At 37.7% G+C, this 20,158-nt stretch overlaps 1 protein-coding gene across 2 annotated transcripts in view; it reads right to left on the minus strand.

Moving 5' to 3' along the window:
* Nucleotides 1-7,592: 7,592 nt before the first annotated feature.
* The window catches only part of gch1 (GTP cyclohydrolase 1), a 43,057-nt gene continuing 30,491 nt past the window's right edge, over nucleotides 7,593-20,158 (minus strand). For both annotated transcript variants that reach the window (XM_043697704.2, XM_043697702.2), the window contains exons 4-6: nucleotides 20,052-20,083; nucleotides 17,178-17,262; nucleotides 7,593-12,290 (exon numbers count right to left, since the gene is read on the minus strand). In XM_043697704.2, the coding sequence (XP_043553639.1) occupies nucleotides 12,164-12,290; nucleotides 17,178-17,262; nucleotides 20,052-20,083 (244 nt within the window). In that variant the 3' untranslated portion in view covers nucleotides 7,593-12,163. The remainder of the gene's footprint in view (nucleotides 12,291-17,177; nucleotides 17,263-20,051; nucleotides 20,084-20,158) is intronic.

The following is a 20,158-nucleotide window of genomic DNA, read 5'->3' on the forward strand; positions in this document are numbered from 1 at the left end:
TTTGAAAAGTCAGCATCATTGTAGGGAAACAAATCATATCTTTGACAGAAGGTGAATATTCATTTTTTTAAAAATCTCAGAACAAAAATTATATGAGCAATCAAAACTAGAAAGGTTTTTGATGGACCGGGTATTTGTGTTTGTTTCCTTTTCAAATTTTGAATTTCTTAAAGGTGTCAGCAACACGATATTATATTCACGTGATAACAGTTATTCAAGATGCAGGGTATGTTTTAACAGTTGTCGGGGACTGTCTTGAGAGGTCAAGTAGATTGGACTTATAGTCATTTGAGTATCGAAGAATGTGAGGTGACTTTATTGAAACACACAAGGTAGATACAGAAGGAGGATGCTGGAAATCTGAAACAAACAGAATGCTGGAGAAACTCAGCAGTTGTGGTAATGTTTATGGTATGAGCCATATCCGACTCAACATTAATTCTGTTTCTCTCCACAGATACTGCCCAAATACGAAAAGATTGTTTCCCCTTGTGGGAAAGTTTAAGATAAGAGGACATAATGTCAGAGTAAGATGTTCCCTCATTAGGGCAGAGATGAAGAGGAATTTCTTCTGAGAGTAGTAAACCTGTGGATTTCTTCACCACAGAAAACTATTGAGGTTGATTAATTAAAAATCTGTCTCTTAGCCATGAATTAGTAAGGGAATCAAGGGTTATGGGGGAAAGGCAGAAAAGTGGAGCACAAGATTATTACACCAGCCCTGATCTTACTGAATGGCAGAGCAGGCTTAATGGACTAAATGGCCTACTTCTACTGTCTTGTGTAGTAAAGAGACAGATGGTGTGATGTTAAGTGATAAATAGCAGTTTGTGGAGAATATCTTGAGCAACCATTTTGTAGTAACTTGATGAACTCTGGATAAAGATTGTTGGACTAGACTCCAAAATATGGACTTTGCAGAACTTGAGAGGGCAAATGTTACCTGTAGACTTAGGTCCATGAGGTAGTCATGGCCTTATGTTAAGTAGTACTTTAGAGTTAGTCATTGGCCAGGCATAGAAGCAAGTTGGGGTGGCACGGTGGCTCAGTGGTTAGCACTGCTGCCACACAGCGCCAGGGACCTAGGTTCAATTCCCACCTCGGGCAACTGTCTGTGTGGAGTTTGCACAGCCTCCCCGTGTCTGCGTGGATTTGCTCCGGTTTCCTCCCACAGTCCAAAGATATGCAGGTTAGATGAATTGGCTATGCTAAATTGCCCGTAGTGTTAGGTGGATTAGTCAGGGGTAAATATAGGGGGGTGGGTTTCTCTTCGGAGGGTCGGTGTGGACTTGTTGGGCCAAAAGGCCTGTTTCCACACTATAGGTAAAAAAAATTCTCACAGCATGGGGATTGAGGAAATATTCTCACATTGTCCAATAGGTACAAGGTACCTGCTTGAATGGGGGCAATCCATGCAAGTGGAAGGAGAACAAAAAATGTAGTAGTGGTATGGTATTGAACAGTTAGTGGAATAGAGACTTTTTTTTCTAGCTCCAATTGGGAGTCTAAAGTTGTCTACCCAGTGTTAGCTTTAAGGATATCGCATCTTGGCTGCACAAGAACTTGGAGAAGGAGGAGCTATATTGATATGGCTCATTCAGGAGTGAATGAGCTATCTAGCCTCAAGAATGTGATGCTGTGTTGCACGTTTGAGGAGCAGGTTTCAGGTTAGTAATTAGGTTGATGAACCTTGAAGTATTTAAAATCTAGGTTACTACCTAAATCTTGAGGGAATTGACATTGCATCCAGAAGATCAATGGGTTAAATGCTTGGCTCAAAGGGTGAAGTAGGAGAAAGGAGATCTGGTTCACAGAACACTAGCACTAGTGTTTAAATTGAACAAATGAGGAAATGATTCTATTGAAATAGGCTTCATGTCAACCAAACAGTGATCAACTTCCTCCGAGATTGAACAACTAGAACAGTTGTTAGGGCTTTAAACCAAAAAGAAAGGTCTGAAGAGGTTGGGAGTTTTAGAAAACTATAAAGAAAATTCAGGGCAAAAAAAATGTAGTGCTGTGATTTTGTTAAGATTAAGCACAGCAGGGGCCAATGAACATAATAGTTCATGTAGAATTTGAAAAATGAACTGGCATGATAGCAGATAAGGGCTTTGGATTGTCAGGAGTTTGGGTCCAGTTCTGGGACTCAAGGCACCTATTTAGAAGGGATGGATGGCACAGCAACAGGACTGGGATCAGTATTGTCGCATGAAGGTTCACTGATATAGTTGGGAGCGGTTGTAGGTTCTAATTGGTGGAATACCACAAGGATTTGTGTTGAGGCCTTCACTATTTATAAACTATATTAATATCTTGGACAAAAGTGCTGTAAGAATTATATCCAGGTTTGCTCATGACATAAGCTTGCTGAGATGGTAATCTGTGAGGATGACATAAAGATGCTGTAAAAAGATTCAGATGTAAGTTAATGGGCAGTAAGGTAGTACATAGAGTATAGTGTAGGGAATTGAGAGGTTACCTTCACAGCAGATCTTAAGAAAAATGATCAAACGTAATGTTCATAGGGATTTGGAGGTACTGTAACATGCTATTACAGCAAGCAATTGGGAAGACAAATCATATGATGGTCTCTATTATAAGGCAGCTAAAATACAAGAATAAATTAGGCTATATTGTACTTGGGTTTTGATGGCAGACCTGGAGCGCACAGGACAGTTTTGGTTTCCTTTTCCAAAAAAAAGTCTTAAAAAGGATTGAGTCTGCATTAATTGATGTTGAAGAATGAAAGCTGACTATAAAAGATTCTCAAGAGACTTGAATCAGGCCGATGCATAAAGATTGTTTCCCCTTGTGGCAGAGTCTAGGCCAAGAGAGCATAATCTCAGAAGAATAGATTGTATATTTAAGACTGAGATGAGGAGGAATGATTTTTTCTCTGATTGTAGTGAATCTGTAGAATTCTTCACCACAGAGGTCTCTTGATGCTTGGTTATTAAGTATATTCAAGGTTGACTATGGCAATCGAGGATCATGGAGAAAAGACAAAGTCGGGTTGAGGATTGTCAGGTCAGCCATGATTTCACCGAATGGTGGAGCAGACTCATTAGCCCACTGCTGCTCCTAAATCATACGATCTTAATGAACTTTCTTTTGACAGGTGCAGTTAACATTCATTAGATTGATTCCTGGGATGAGAGAGTTATCCTATGCATTCTTTCTGATAATTGATAAATGCTTGACCCGTAATCTTTGAAGTTTAGAAGATTGAACGGTGACTGCATTGATATTTAGAAACTTCTAAGGGCGGCACAGTGGCTCAGTGGTTAGTACTACTGCCTCACAGCACCGGGGTCCTGGTTTCAATTCCAGCCTTGGCTGGCTGTGTAGAGTTTGCACATTCTCCCCGTGTCTGCATGAGTTTCCTCAAAGTGCTCCAGTTTCCTCCCACAATCCAAAGATGTGCAGGTAAGGTGGATTGACTATGCTAAATTGTCGACAGTGTCCAGGGAAGTGTAAAATTAGTTAGATTAGCCATCGGAAATGCAAGTTTACAGGGTTAAGGTGGGGGGGTTTGGGGGTGGGGGGTGTTGAGTCTGGGTTGCTAAATCTTCAGAGAGTCAGTGTGGACTTGTTGGGTCAAATAACCTTTTTCCACAAAATAGGCATTCTATCCTATGATAGGCGGTGCTGAGAGGTTGTTTACCCTGCTTGGTAATCTAGAATGGGGGACAGATTCAAGATAAGGAGTTGATCATTTAACATTGAGTAAACCATCTTCACTCAGAGGATTTGAGTATTTGGAATTATTTCCCATAAACCAGCACCATTGTCCTGTCAGAGTTCACTCCTGACTAAAATCAATAGACTTTGGACTTAAGGAAACAAAAGAATATGGGAAATGGGCAAGATAGTGGACTTGAGGTCAAGGATCATACAGAAGGGCAAACTGGGCTCAAGTAGCCACTTTGACTCTTTATTAGGACAATGAGAACATTAGAAATAGGAGGCCATGTGTCAAGGAAAAGTAAAGGAGCAGGGAAATAATGAGAAAACAAATTGTGGGTATATATTAATATTAGATAATCCAGATTTTAGTGTGATAATAAGTTATCTTCTGAATCTAACAGCAGCTTTGGATTTCCTCATACGCAGAAGCCCAGTGAATTTTACACATTCTCAGAGGGAGATCAGCGCATGGGCGGGGTTAGGCGTGCGAACGGAGATTGGCGTGGGGGCAGGGTTAGGCGTGGTGATGGAGATCGGCGTGGGGGCGGAGAAGCATGCAGCGTGGTCGTTGTGCAAGTGAGTGATGTCACTGGGGGCAGAAGTGGCTGCGGCGTCGGCAGAAACTGTGTTGTTCCCAATAACCGTGAAGAAAGGCTATCGGGAAAGAGGTAAAGTTCATGCCATAGGAGTAACTCAATGTTTGCACCTTCCCTCTAATTATTGGGTCACCTGTTGACCACAAAATCGACGTCACTAGTTGTCTTTCAATTGTGGCTTTTGTTGCAGTGTTTAATCTATTACACAACACTGGATGAACTTTCTTTTCTAGAATGAAATGATCGTTTGAGAAAGACAAAGGAGGCTTTACAATACAATATTAAATAACTCCACTAGGGGGCAGGCATCCAATAGATCATATTGGATAGTTCGGCAAAAGTGAGAACTGCAGGTGCTGGAGATCAGAGTCTAGATGAGAGTGGTGCTGGAAAATCACTGCTAAAACTAAAAAAATCTAGAAACCTTGATCTATGAGAATTGGCCACTCCCCTTCCATTGTTTCAACCGTTTTTAAAAAAAAAACCTAAAAGCCTCTCAAGTTATTTATTTAAGATGTTTTCAGTCATTAGTGTGGCACCTCTACTTTTACAATCTCTCAAAAAAAACCAGGACAAAAGATCTTTTTGTCTGGGATTTACATATTAATAAATCGAAATCTGCAACCCATTCTAAGTGATTAGGACTTAGTAGCAATCTAGGTTTGTTCAATACATCCCATCAGTTGTATGACACTTTGATCTTTTACTATACATTCACTGTCCTATGACCCTGCCCCTCTAGCTACCTGACCAAGGAGCAGCAATCTGAAAGCTTGTACTTTCAGATAAACCTGCTGGACTGTAACCTGGTGTTGTGAGTTTTAACTTTGTTTATCTAGTACTTGAGTTTCATTGTGTTTATTTTCAGCTTCAGCTTTCCCCCAAATGATGCTAAACATATACATGTAAAGAAAATTCCGATATTAAGATCCTTGGTCCCATCCTAGTCAATTATTAATAATACTGAGCTCTTGCTGTGGTAAATATTTAGGATCAAATAAATTAAAAGTTTAAAACAAGTCATATCTTTTTGCATAAATGGGATGGCATTCTTTATATTTGTTGGTTTTAATGCAGATTTTACTCCCATAGGCAACGCTATAAGGCAAATTTAATAGTTCTATTGGGGGAGTTATGCTCAGTGGACGTATTAGTTATTCAACACTACTGGGTTGTTTGTAGCTCACTCCAAATTCAATTGGAGTTCCCTGCCAAGGTCATGTCATCATTTAACCTCTAACAATTAATCTGAGGCATCATAGTTGCTTCAAACTCTGGAATTACTGATCAATACAACCATTCAGAATCAATTTGTACCATTGCCTATATTAGTCTTCAAACAGGATTTACCAAACCTCATTCAGTCTATATTGCCAAGATTTCACAATTGCAGTATTAATTTTTGTTTAAGTAAACATTTTGTTATTTCTTTCATTTTCTTGTACCCTGCTGAAAAGCTTAACATCTGAGGACTCTGGGACTTTACTCGATGGACTTTAGAAGGATGAGGGGAACCTGATTGAAAGTTCCAGCATGCTGAATAGCCTAGACAGAGTGAATGTTGGGAAAATCTTTCCATAGGCAGGAGCCTTAGAGTAAAAGGGAAGACCCTTTAGAATGGAAACAAGGAGAAATGTCTTTAGCCAGACAGTGGTGAATCTGTGGAATTCATTGCTACAGAGGGCTGTGGAGGCTAGGTCATTGAGTATATTCAAAACAGAGATAAATAAGTCCTTTCTCTGTTTCAAAGAAATACAAGCCTTCACAGTCCCTGTACATGTCATAGAGTCATAGAGATGTACAGCATGGAAACAGACCCTTCGGTCCAACCCATCCATGCCGACCAGATATCCCAACCCAATCTAGTTCCACCTGCCAGCCCATATCCCTCCAAACTCTTCCTATTCATATACCCATCCAAATGCCACATCATATACCATCCTCCACCACATCCTCTGGCAGCTCATTCCATACACGTACCACCCTCTGCGTGAAAAAGTTGCCCCTTGGGTCTCTTAGGTCTGTCTTGCTTGTCCAACTCTAATTCTTGTGTCTTTCTGCAAGAAATTACCATGAAAGGAGATGAGATACATTGTTCCTGGCTTAGGTTGAGATTTAGGTCTGAAGACCTGAGGTGGATAAGGCCTCCTTTGAAAACTCTTATCCTCTCTCTCTGACTTGTCTTTCTCAATGTTGCTTCAGCACAATCTCCTTCCATGTTGCAAGTCAAAGGGAGGAAAGATAACTACAGCACCCATGATTGGAATAATTAGTCTGAGCAGAATCCTTGAACTAAGAACCAAGGCCTTTACTTGCATGGCCACTCCCTGCCAACTTTAAACAAAATTAACAGCATTTAACAAACACGGGCATTACCAATAGAAATGAATCAGCAACTAATCTGAATGTATATTGAAGATTGCTTTAGCCAACACTGCCAAGCATTCCTCCTTGCTACTTGACACATTCGGCTGCACATAGGATATGGCAAGGCCAACATTTATTCTGCAATCCTAATTGACCCTGAATGGTGTGCTCACTGCCATTTCAGAGGGCAGTGAACAATCAACTACATTATTGCAGGTTATGGTAACTATTAGACCAGTACCTATATTTTAATTTCACCATCCCCATCGTGTGATTTGAACCTGTTCCCAGAACATTAGCCTGGGACTCTAGATTACCAGAATAGGTCACCACCTCCCCTAATTCTACAACCCTCAAACTACTTTCTTCCTGGCTACTTGTAAACCCCTCCACTTCCTTTGTGTCACCATTAGTGGCTGTTCCTGTAGCATAGTAGGCTCAACGTTTCAGATACCCCTCCAAACCTCCCTGTTTCTATTTATCCCACTCCTCTTTAATGATCTCTTTTTTTATTTAGAAAGCCCATCTTTTTCAGTTACTAATGCTAAGTCTAGTTTGGTGCTGATGTTTCTTACCCAGCTAACACAAAGCACATTTGGATCACCATTTTACATTAGCAGTGCTATATAAGTCCTGCTTTTTGTTGACAAGGAAATGTTTCATACTATATCTAGGCTTTGCATACCTAATTAATGCCTTAATCGGATTTGTTTGGAAACTGCTGATTCGTTTGCAGATCAGAGCATTTGGCACGTTTTGTGCAAAGCTGACCTGTCCCATCCATGCCTCAATAACCCAAGTAAGACAGCAAACGTTTTCACAAATGTTAGGTTAAAATCATTGTATATTCTAAAGAAAATCACAACTTTATAATTTAAAAAGGCAAAATATTACTCAAATTCCATGAAAACAACAAACATTGCTCAGCTCATTCAAGTCTTTAGGTTAAAGTACAATTTAATGTGGTTAAATTGTTAATACTAATAATACTTACTATATAAACAATTGGACATATATTACAATCTTTGACTATATTCAATACAGTCCCTTAAGTGCACTAAAATTAAATACATTTCAAAAGCGACAGTAATTACAAAATATAAGAGTTTTAAAACAAACAATTCTATTTGACTCTCAGGATACAACAAAGTCCAAGGCCATATTTCAGTGCCAACAGACCCCAGGTTAATGCATTATACAAGTTACTCAGAACAACATACACTGAATATGGATTTCCACATACCAGAGGGGAGAGATTTTTCTCAATGTCAGGAATTTGCTTGTAGCAAATTGGTATACAATTCATAGCCACTCTTTTTAGCTATATTAGTCAATTAGTAACATTGAGTTTCCATATGAAAAGTTGCACATTAGCATTCTGAGCAAAGCAACAGTATTCACAAATACTGCAAATTTCTAGAATGTATGTCAATTGCAACATTAAAACATCATTAAGTTTTATATAAATGATTATCACCACACAGTACACTTAAAATATGCAATAATGAAAAGACACTTAAATAATACATGGAAAATGATACACTATTATACATTTTTGTGGAATTTATCAAGAAGTAATCGTACAACATTTGTGCAATGTTTAATCCGTCACTCTGAATCTTATCACTTGCCAATGATTTAGGCTGCTCCAGTGCTCAATCCCTGTACTCAAAGCTAATTCTAATCATGAACTACTAAAAAATTAAATGGAGTTTGTTAAAGTAGAATGATTAACCATTCAAATAAATTAAACTCTGTCTAATTATCATTAAAAATTAATAAATTGACTTTTTTCAATAAATTATACACCTTTTTAAAAAGAAATTAGGAATTTATAGCTTGGTGAACGATGCAATTTCAGATACTTATTAAACCACTTTAGATTTTCTTGATTGTAATGAGTTACCAAAATGTATTTCATCTTAAATTGACATTTTCATCTTTTATTTGAATAAATTTGTGCTATTTTTAAAAAGTAAACAAAAAAAGCAACTTTCCTCTTTTTTAAATAAAGAAAATACAAAACTTCACCTCATGCATGTTGTATCGCACTCCTGGAATATTTCAGAACCCCACCACAGTATTCTATGTTCAAAAGATATTTCTTTTAAAATAACTCTAATGCAGGCTAATGATTCTGTACTTCTACATAGAATGTCTTGATTAGTAATCAAAATATTTTGAAAATAATTAAATTTTAAAATATTGTAGGAAAATTATTTCTAAAGAATATTCCTGATTCCCTGGATTTGGAAATTCTTTTGTCTGAATGTTAATACATAACATGGATTTCTACAAATGTTGAACATGTAATATTTTGCCAGTGAAGTCATTGTGCACCTGTTGTTGCTGCCGCTCACTGCATCATTCATCACTTTACTCACTGACCAGCGTCCCACCCCATTTTCTGTTTCATGTGCAAGATGGTGGGTGAGGAAGAGGGTGGCCAAGAGGTGCAGCAAGTGGGAGATGAGCAGGGCAGTGAGGGGTTGGCAATGTGGCAGCAGTAGTCATGCAGAACAATTTTCTTTGATACTGGCATGTACTGACAACAGGACAGGTGCCGCCATTGCATGTGCAGCACTTGTGGTTGCAGTAGCAACAAATTTAAACACTGATGATTACATATTTCATTCAATTACCTTGCTACCAGATTTGGCAATTCAAGCTGTTACATGAAAGATGGTCAAGATTTGCCATAAACAAAACAAGGAAGAATACACCGTGCATTTGTTTCTATGTTCTTCTCTGCATTTCCTGACTTACGCAAATCAACTTTAATCTTTTGCCCCAATGTTTTATTATTTTCTCATCTTCATTATGGGAAGCATACCTCTACCCTTCTAAGAACTCTTTGGATGAATTCACAGGCGAGAGCACATGTCTTTCCACTCTGGGCTATTTGAGGCATACAAATAAATCATAAGATCCATTTAAACCTTCTAATTCTGTCCACAGATGACAGCAAGTATATTAAGTTGATTACAAAGTGGCACTTTGGGTCTTACTGAAAAGAGGAGAAAGTGAGGACTGCAGATGCTGGAGATCAGAGCTTAAAAATGTGTTGCTGGAAAAGCGCAGGTCAGGCAGCATCAAAGGAACAGGAGAATCGACGTTTCGGGCATAAGCCCTTCCTGAAGATTCTCCTGTTCCTTTGATGCTGCCTGACCTGCTGCGCTTTTCCAGCAACACATTTTTAAGCTCTTACTGAAAAGACACCTTTTGTCATAGTTTTTCACTTTGCACTCATCAGGACATTTCACAAGAAATGTTAAAACACAAGTAATGTGCCACCTGCAAGCCTGACAGTACTCTCCTCTCAAACAGCCTATATATTCTCCTTTTCATTTTTTTTTCTAACTTGAATGTGGTACTAGAGTTCATTATAAATCTGACTAATGGTGCAAATGTATATTTCCCCTCTACCATTGTCTTAATTGAGTATCTGTTCCCCATAAATTTGAATGAGATGATCAATTCAAATTCATGAAATTTGCTAGCGTTATGAAATTAGGGCAGTGGAATTGAAGGAATCAGAACACATTCTGTCCAACTTCTTCTGTAGCTCGAGAGGGTAGAACAGTGATTGACAAACATTATTAGACTAATGTAAAATGCTGAATAAGAGGTCCAAGCACAATAGAGTAGCAAACAGTGATTACGATATAAGGCTTGAAAAAGAAAGCTAGGAGAAATTTATAGATAGTACTAAAACAGACTGAGTAAATAATGATGATCAAAGAAAGTTGAAAGGCAATATTGATGAGAGGATCTGTAAGACATGACAAATGGAATTTAATGTCAGCAAATGAGGTGGCACCCTTGGTTAGATAAAAGTAACCATTCCAATTTGAACAGCAAAAAAGGTTGGATGATGTACAAGATTGGAGAATATTTGGTTCATTATAAAAGCAGCACTTCACATGGATAATTTCAATGTGAAGGAAAAGTTCATGAATTCGGGGATTTTAGAGTAAGATGTAAATGTAAAACTTAAAATGGTAAGTCGAGATAAGTAAAATCACAGCTTCAGTCATGTATACAATTCAGAAATTCATACTCCAGGAAGGGTGTGGAAAATGCCACCTAGAATGGGAAAATTAAAAAAGCTCTAGAAAAATCTGAAAACCTGGACTCCTGTTCATTATAACAGAGTGAGGTGATTTGATAGTGGTGTCTAAAATCATGAATGGACAATGCAGACTGTTGCCAGTGGTTGAGAGATTTAAAGTAATTGTCTATGAAATATATTAGGGATCATGTTCACATGTAACAATGAGTTAGGTGATTAATAGGTGCCTGAATGGACTGTGAGGGCTCTTAGTGCAATGGTAGTGTCATGAACCCAGGCCTTCTGACCCAGAGATAAAGTCCAACCATAACATCTGAAAGGTTGAATAAAAAATGTCTATATGCGTGATTTAGGCAGACACAGGACTATGACAACTGTTGAATATACAAATGATCGCAAATTGGTCAAACCATTTCTAGGTTAATTTCTAAGCAAAGTCAATATAAAACAATCAAACAGTATAATATGAAAGTTAAAGAAAAGCTTATTCAATCTGTAGTCAGACCACATCCTTGAGCACTATATCGTCTTCTGGCTGCAGAGGCATGAAAGAGACACAAGAGCCACAGTTACCAATGCATGGAATTATCCTCTAGATCAAACATTAGAGACAAAAACATTAAAAACACATTAATTCCCCTAACTTTTGAGTCAATCTGGATATATAAAGTATGGTGGCCAGATTGACATCCCTTTTTCCTTTTGCTTCATATGTACACAGTATTTGCACAATCATAGCAGTTCTCAACTCTGAAGCAAACAATAATATTGAAAAGATTTAACTTCTTCTATTGAACCTAATTTGTCAATGGAATGAAGTCAGAATTCTACACAAACTCTGCACAAGTAACTGTCATGTGGAGAAGGACTATGCAGTTTTCTTCAGACACCACTGTAAATTCCACCACCATGACATTTACTCCAAGTCTTCAGAAGCACTGTTTGATGCTACTTAGAAAAATAAATTTTAAAAATATGTGCAACAAGGAGACTACATACAGGTGCAAAGGATAAAATGTTTCAGTGAAAATTCAGTACTATTTGTGATATTTCCTCATTCAACTGGCTGGTACACAGAGGAAAAAGTACTTTTTTTGTTTTTAATTAAAAACTAAATGTGTAAATTTGTATAAATATTCTGAGTAGACCTCTGCTAGATTCCATTAAATACCAACCTATTGGTTACAAGACATCTAAATCTATGAAACTATCATGTATCTTTTTGAGAATTCTAAGACACTCAAATATTAAACACTAAGAACTGTGACTTTGTTACAGTATATTGACATAACCCAACGTACATTATCCTTTACTATTAACAGGTTCATATTTTTGTAATTCTGAATCCTACATCTAAACATTTAACAAATACAAGTAATAACAATTAAAGCATATATTGAACATCTAAAAGCAGTATGTTCCATTCAGCGTTCAATTTTCAGTTCTTAATAAGAGTTAGAAACTCCTCACGGGTCTTCGGGTCTTCCCGGAAAACACCTAACATGGTGCTGGTTACAGTTTTACTGTTCATCTTTTGCACTCCCCTCATCACCATACACATGTGCCTACAAAGAGAGAGATTATTTAAACAGGCTTGTTGATATTCTTAGTCACGATCCTTCAGATTTGGCAGAATGGCTTGGCTGTTTTAGTAAGCAACTTTATTTTGCACTAAACTTTCAGTTTATGTTGGACTCCTACATTTGACCAAGTAATGTTTTCCAGAACCAAGACAGTGTTTAGCCAACTTCCAAATCTCCACCCCAATACGGACCACTTATGATCAAACCTTCCACAACCATTCCACTCAAAAACAGGTCATTCCATCATTATTCACCTCTCTTTTGTATTTTCCTATTACTTTCCTTGCTATCCTTTCTTCCAAGCCACATCCACCTCAGATTCTCTTTCCCATTTTTAATTGTCATCAATGCTTCCCAACTCTCTTCATGAGCGACTTCTCTATCATTTTTCCCTACCCCTCTCTTTTCTTTCCCTGACTTCTGCCATCCATCTCTCTCATCCCTGCTCATGGTACAATACAATTATCCCAATGCTTCTACACTTTATTATTACATTTGATCTTATTGGATACATTCAATGCATGGGACATTAAACAAGATAAATCCCACCATACAGCTGTGGAACCTTTAAATTCAAGAGAAAGTGAGAACTGCAGATGCTGGAGATTAGAGTCAAAAAGTGGGATGCTGGAAAAGCACAGCCGGTCAGGAAGCATTCGAGGAGGAGAGTTGACATTTTGAGCATAAAGTGTTCATCAGAATCATCAGGATTCCTGATGAAGAGCTTATGCTTGAATTGTCAACCCTCCTGCTCCTCGGATGCTGCCTGACCGGCTGTGCTTTTCCAGCACCACACTTTTTGACCTTTAAATTCAGTTGATTAAAAAAAACAGCTGGAATACAACACTGGTATTGATGATAGCGAAAGTGCTGTAAAAATCCACCTTGTTCACTAATATCCTTTTCTTAGGGAAGGAAACTGGGCAGATTTTATATGTCTCCAGGCGTTTAACTGCCCTCCAAAATGCCCCGGCTATCCAATAGTCATAAAGTGTTAGCTAAGGAATCCTGGCCTGGCAAAAAAAAACACATTTTTGGGATCGTCTCTGACCAGAAGCTTACACTAGACCAGACAAATCACATTTTGACTGGAAAAGCAGAGCAGAGTCTAAATACTCTGACAAATGACTAATGTTCTGGCATCAAAAGGTTTCTCTCCCTGTGTGTAGGGACAGTATAGATGCAAAATGGTCAGCGATAAGAAATGGTACTTGTGATTGGTTGCTTTCCACACTGGAGGACAGAATATAGTGGGGTTTCACAGAGGTTAGTGTTAGAGCTCCTGCTTTTATTTTATATTACCTTTCCTTGTTCTTTCGACCAAAATAAATCACTTCACAATTCTCAGTATTAAATTTATTTGCCACTAGTCCACCCATTCCATTATCCGGTTTATGTTTCTTGTTTTGATAAACATCCTGTCCCTTAGTTCACAATACTTCCAATGTTTTTTGATGTCTGCAAGTTTTGAAGTTGTGCCCTGCACACTGAAATCAAGAAAAAGAATTGTAGATGGTTCCAGCCACCATACTTTAGGAATATTGTGAACATGCTAAAGAAAGTGCAGAAATGATGCAAGGGAGTAGTCCAGGTTAAGGAACTTCTAGTCTAGAGAAATGGAATTCTTCCTCTTGGATTAGGGAAATCTCAGAGGAGTATTGATAGACAGGAGGTTAAGGGGTGACCTTCTAAAAGTTTATAATATCATGAAAAATTAGATGAATAACAAAGATCTTTTCCCTAGGATGGGGAAAGTTCAAAACTTGGCGCATATTTTTAAGGCTAGAGGAACAAGTTTTAAAACACAAGGGGCAATTTTTTTGTTTTACAGTGTATTCATATATGGAATGAACTGCCAGACAAAGTGGTGAATGCAGAAACAGTTACAACATTTGAAAGACATTTGGATAAGTAATATGGATAGGAAAGGTTTGGAGGGATATGGGCCAAAAACAGACAAGTGGGACTAGTTTAGTTTGGGAACATGGTCAACATGATTGAGTTTGACCAAAGGGTCTGTTTCTGTGCTGTATGACTCAATGACTCTGCATTCAAAGTTGGCAGTCTGGACAGAAGAATTAAGAAGCTCACAACAATGATTTAAGGTCACTAACATAAGAAGCAACTGCAGCAGGAAGAAAGACACTTTTCTTCCATCAGTAGTCAGTATTTGGAATGTGTGGTGGAAATAGATTCAGTTGAGGCTTTCAAAAGAACTGAATAATTACCTTAAAGAGTAAAAAAAATTGCAGAGCCACAGGGAAATGGAACTAAATGAATTGTTCTCGCAGAAAGCTGGCACAAACATGATGGGCCAAATGAACTCCTTGTGTGATAAAATCTCATTAAATAATTACATCTGCAAGGTTTAAGTCAGTGTGTGATCGAATAACTCTTCACTGATCTAGATGGGTGAAGCTGCAACACAGATTTTAGCACCATCCAGGTAAAGAAGCATGTTAGATAATTATCCAAGACTTATTATCAAGACTTACTACTCACTGCAGTCTAAAGATATTATAAAACTCAGCAGAGCGATTTGCAAATTTCTCCATACCGCTCTATCACTAGAGAAAACGAGAGCAGCAATGTTGTGGGAACACATTTAAGGCCAACTCTGCTCCAGGTCACACTGTTCCTTCTCTGCTGTTTGGTAGAGAATTAGAGAATATATCCATTGTCTAATTGTTATACCAGAGATCTTTCATGGGTTAAATGTTTTTAAAAAGCAAAAACATATGGACCTAAAACAAGACCAGTGGACACCTGACTGCAGACAGACAAATTTCGAGAGTGGAATAAACAAAGCCACCTGTGCTGAAATTATTACTTTTCATCTAAAAACATCAAAACCAAGCAACTGGATTAGCATCAACAAACTTCCAAATAAATCTGTTGGACTATATGCAGTTGAGAAGTCATAAATGTTGCAATTGGACTAGCTGGTTTCATACATACTTATATGACTTCATATATTGGGAAATTAAAGTCTTGCTGCCAGTTATTCAGCTTGGACAGACAACAGAGCTAGACTCTGGAATAACTTTCACCTACATTTCAACAGCTACTTTTGACCAGCAGCACAAACAAAAGAACTTGAATTCGTAACAGCAACACTTGGAAGTCACTCTCTCCCTACTTCGTTTCATCTCAGAAAGCAGGCCCCAATGATAAAGCAACCATTCACTAAGGACAAGAAATCTACCACAGATTCTGCTACTACTGCACAAATGAGTCAACAATTAACCAAATCTGGCCTCAGGTTTAAAATCTTAAAGAGTCTAAGGGTTTCCCTGGGGTGGGGAAGTCCAGAACTAGAGGGTATAGGTTTAGGGTGAGAGGGGAAGATATAAAAGAGGCCTAAGGGGCAACTTTTTCACGCAGAGGGTGGTATGTGTATGGAAAGAGCTGCCAAAGGAAGTGGTGGAAGCTAGTCCAATTGCAACATTTAAAAAAGGTACCTGGATGGGTATATGAATAGAAAGGGTTTGGAGGGATATGGGCCAGGTGCTGGCATTTGGAACTAGATTGGGTTGGGATATCTGATCGGCATGGTCAAGTTGGACCGAAGGATCTGTTTCCGTGCTGTACATCTTTATGACTTTATGACTTCTCAACTGCATAAAGTTAAAAATCACACCACCAAGTTATAGTCCAACAGATTTATTTGGAAGCACTAGCTTTTGGAGCACTGCTTCTTCATCAGGTGGAAGCTAGTGCTTCCAAATAAACCTGTTGGACTATAACCTGGTGTTGTGTAATTTTTAACTTTGTACACCCCAGTCCAACACCGGCATCTCCAAATGACAACTGCATAAAGTTATTTCTCCTTTTCTACACCAACCACTAACCCTTTCGAACCTTTTACCTTTTTGTGTGTATATTTGATGTCATCTTTTTATTACTTTTTTTCTTCATATTAGTAAGTAATAAAATTTATTTTACTTTCACTCAAGAAAACCTTGGTTTCTGCACCTTCACTTTCTAGTTAGCTATGTTGAATTGAATTGTGATGACTGTGTGCTATTTGATGTGACTGACAAGACGGGATTAAAAAGCAGATTTCATCTCCTTGTCTGGTCGTAATATTACTCACATGGTGGGGCTGATTTCAGAATAATCTTGGCATTCATTCATACCTTTGTTACCTCTAAACTGAATAATTAATATGTACTCCTGACTGGTCTCCCACGATCTACATCCTAAACTCTGCTGTTTGTGATTAACTTGCAATAAGTTCCATTTTCCTAGATCACTGACCTACATTAGCTTCCAGAAAAGCAATGTCTATAAAAATTCTCATTCTGATTTTCAAATCCTCTACAACCTTGGCCCTTTCCTTTCTCTGTTATCTCCTTTAGACCACACACTCAAATATATTCATGCTCCTCTACACTAGCCTCGTGTCCAACCACCAATTTTAATTGCTCCACTATTGGTTGCTGAGGCTTCAATTGTCGAGCCACAAATTCTAGAATAACCTATCATTACCTGTCTGCCTCACTTCTTAAAGGCTTTCCTTAAAACATACGTCTTTGTCAAGCTTTTTGGTAACTGAATAGCTCCATAATTGACTTCACATCATACATTGTTTTGTAATGCTCTTGATATTACATTGAAAAGATCTATATACATTTATTTAGTTATTCCAAAAACTACTTCCAACTCCACAGCCTTTGCTACATTGACAAACCAAAAGGAAATTAGCAGATTTGTGTTTCTTTGAAGATATAAATTACATATACTGCTCTTTAACAATTAGAATACTCTGCCAAGTTAAACTTCATTAAAGCTGTTAAAATTGCACAAAACTAAAAATAACAAAAAATGCTTTGCTTTTTTAAACTTAATTCTGCTTTCAACACTCACGTGGCTTCAATCACCACTCCGACACCTGCAGGCTGTAAGGCTTCTGTGATCGCTTTCGCAATTTGTTTGGTGAGACGCTCTTGTACTGTTGACAGGCAAAATAATATACTTGTATGAAATGAGCTCCGGATTAACTACTGAGTGAAGATGGGATATTACAACAATTTAATTATGCATTTTCATTATGTTCTGAATAAAAATTCCTAATTTGTATTGGCCCAATTTATTCAAAGTAAATGTGTACAAATCCATGACATATGTATCACAATACACAAGTATATTAGATCATCGATGGAAATGTGTTGCTGGAAAAGCGCAGCAGGTCAGGCAGCATCTAGGGAACAGGAGAATCGACGTTTCGGGCATTAGCCCTTCTTCAGGGCTAATGCCCGAAACGTCGATTCTCCTGTTCCCTAGATGCTGTCTGACCTGCTGCGCTTTTCCAGCAACACATTTCCATCTCTGATCTCCAGCATCTGCAGACCTCACTTTCTCCTCCTATATTAGATCATCATCATTTATTCTTGGAAATTAAAATAAGGACAAAAACTTATCCATTAAATAGTTTTCATATTTATCTATGCACTTTTTAAAAAACTGCTGATTATATTATGACAATTTTTAAAATATTAATAGAACCACCAGGTAATAGCTGTTCCATGAGGCTTATTTATATATAGTGTTATTAAAGGATACAGTCTAAAATTATTTTTTTTAAAAAAAATCATAGATTCATAAGTATATCTTGAACTTTTAAACAGAGATTTTACTGAGGAAAAGACATTCATTACAACAACATTTATGGCACCTGCAAGGAGCAGAGAACACAACTAGGGTCATACATTCTGTAGAATTTTAAGAGGATGGTCATATGGTCCAGTTTAAGTAGGATAAGATTATACCATTTTTGAACGGAGTTTTGTTTTTACCTATCCAAAGAACACCTGCCCATTGTTACCCCTCTCTTTCTTTGAAATTCCTCTCAGCAAAACATTTCAGCTGAAATCCCACCAACAGTCATCTTTACTCATGGATAATTCCTGAAGTAGATTTTTTGGCAACTATCCAATTATCTGAAACACTATGAATTCAGCCAACAACTGTTCCAGGAAGACAACACAGTATCACCTCAGCAGCAAAGAACATCATTGTCTATCTATTAACAGCTATCAGATGGTCTCTTTATGAATGCCTGGCTGAGCTCCAAAAATAATTCACTTAGTTCAGCAAGTAAAGCATAAACAGTGAGTTTTGAGAAGATTTGTAGCGCAGGTTAAGGTTCTGGGTGTAGGTTTGCTCACTGAGCTGGAAGGTTCAGATGTTCCATCACTATACTAGGCAACATCTTCAGTGAGCCTCCGAATAAAGCACTGATGGTGTAGCCTGCTTTCTATTTATATGTTTGGGTTTTCTTGGGTCAGTGATGTAATTTCCTGTGGTGACATCATTTCTTATGGTGATGCCATTTCCTGTTCTTTTTCTCAGGGGGTGGTAAATGGGATCCAAGACAATGTGTTTGTTGATAGAGTTTTGGTTGAAATACCTTGCATGAACTGTAACAAAATTACATTGGACAAACAGGCAGAAAACTAGCCACCAGGATGCATGAACATCAACTAGTCGCAAAAAGACATGACCCACTCTCACTCGTATCCTTACATACAGATGAGGAAGGATACCACATCAACTGAGGCAACACATCCATCCTAGGAGACAAGCCAAACAGAGACACACACACAAGAATTCCTAGAAGCCTGGCATTCCAACCGAAACTCTATCAACAAACACATTGACTTGGATCCCATTTACTGCCCCCTGAGAAAAAGAACTAGAAATGACATCACCACAGGAAATGGCATCACCAGCTCAAGGAAACCCAAACATATAAATAGAAAGTGGGCTACACCACCAGTGTTTCATTTGGAGGCTCACTGAAGATGTTACCTAGTATTGTGATGAAATGTCCAAAAATGAACCTTCCAGCTCAGTGAGCAAACCTACATCCAAAGCATAAACAGTTTGAAGTGGAATAGAAACTTGTGTTGACTTTTATATTACCATGTAACAACCTGGTCTTTCTTTGAAAATTTTTCCACATTTGTATGTATATTTACATAAGATTGAGAGATCTGCTATGGATAACAGCTTTTTGAAATTGAAAAGGTAAGAGGGAAATATATTTTGATGGAAATATTGAATGATTGCCAGGTAAAAGAAAAACAACAGCCAAAATTACTCAAATAGGAATGTGCAGGAATCCCAAATTGGGATGTATCTGCCATTCTTAAATACATCATGAATCAGCAAAAATCCTGGCATTGGACCCTGTCTTTCTTGTTTCAATCTTTATCTATATTTGTTACATTTGTTCTATTTTGCTTGGTTAGGCTTTATTTTGAAATGTCTCTTCTCTGAATGTTTTCCACACACACTGTCTTGAGGATTTTTCTGCATCTTTGATTTTTGGGTGCAACACGCAGAATTAAAATGGCATTTATGCAAAGCTGAAATATGGCCCCTCAGAAAAGCCCATATTTCTACAGATACGTTAGCCTGATTTTGTTGACCAAATCGTTTAAAAATTCTTGCCATTTGAGTGCAGAGTACAGCTTTCGTTTCTTTTGATCCTATGTCTTTAATTGTATAAGACCATAATAATAATCATACATCAGAATAAAATGATTATAATTATTCCATTTTTGATAGATTGTTTATTTGTGATTTATATTTAAACAGTGGTTCCACTAATTTTGGATAATTATCACTGTTATCATATACTTGGTATTAGAAAAAAAGATCACACTTTAAAATGGGGCTAGAATGATTTAAAAATGAAGATAAATACTAAATAACATTTTTAAATGTAATACTTACCTTGGAGTCTCCTACTGTAAATTTCAACAATTCTGAAAAAGAAAATCAGGCACTATTTTTAATATTAAGTCTGACATTCCAGTGAGTAAATTAGGGAACCACATACT

The sequence above is a fragment of the Chiloscyllium plagiosum genome, unplaced genomic scaffold (assembly GCF_037043375.1).
Source record: "Chiloscyllium plagiosum isolate Xiang-an unplaced genomic scaffold, Cpla_swu_hap1 HiC_scaffold_8, whole genome shotgun sequence".
Classification (NCBI taxonomy): Eukaryota; Metazoa; Chordata; class Chondrichthyes; order Orectolobiformes; family Hemiscylliidae; genus Chiloscyllium; species Chiloscyllium plagiosum.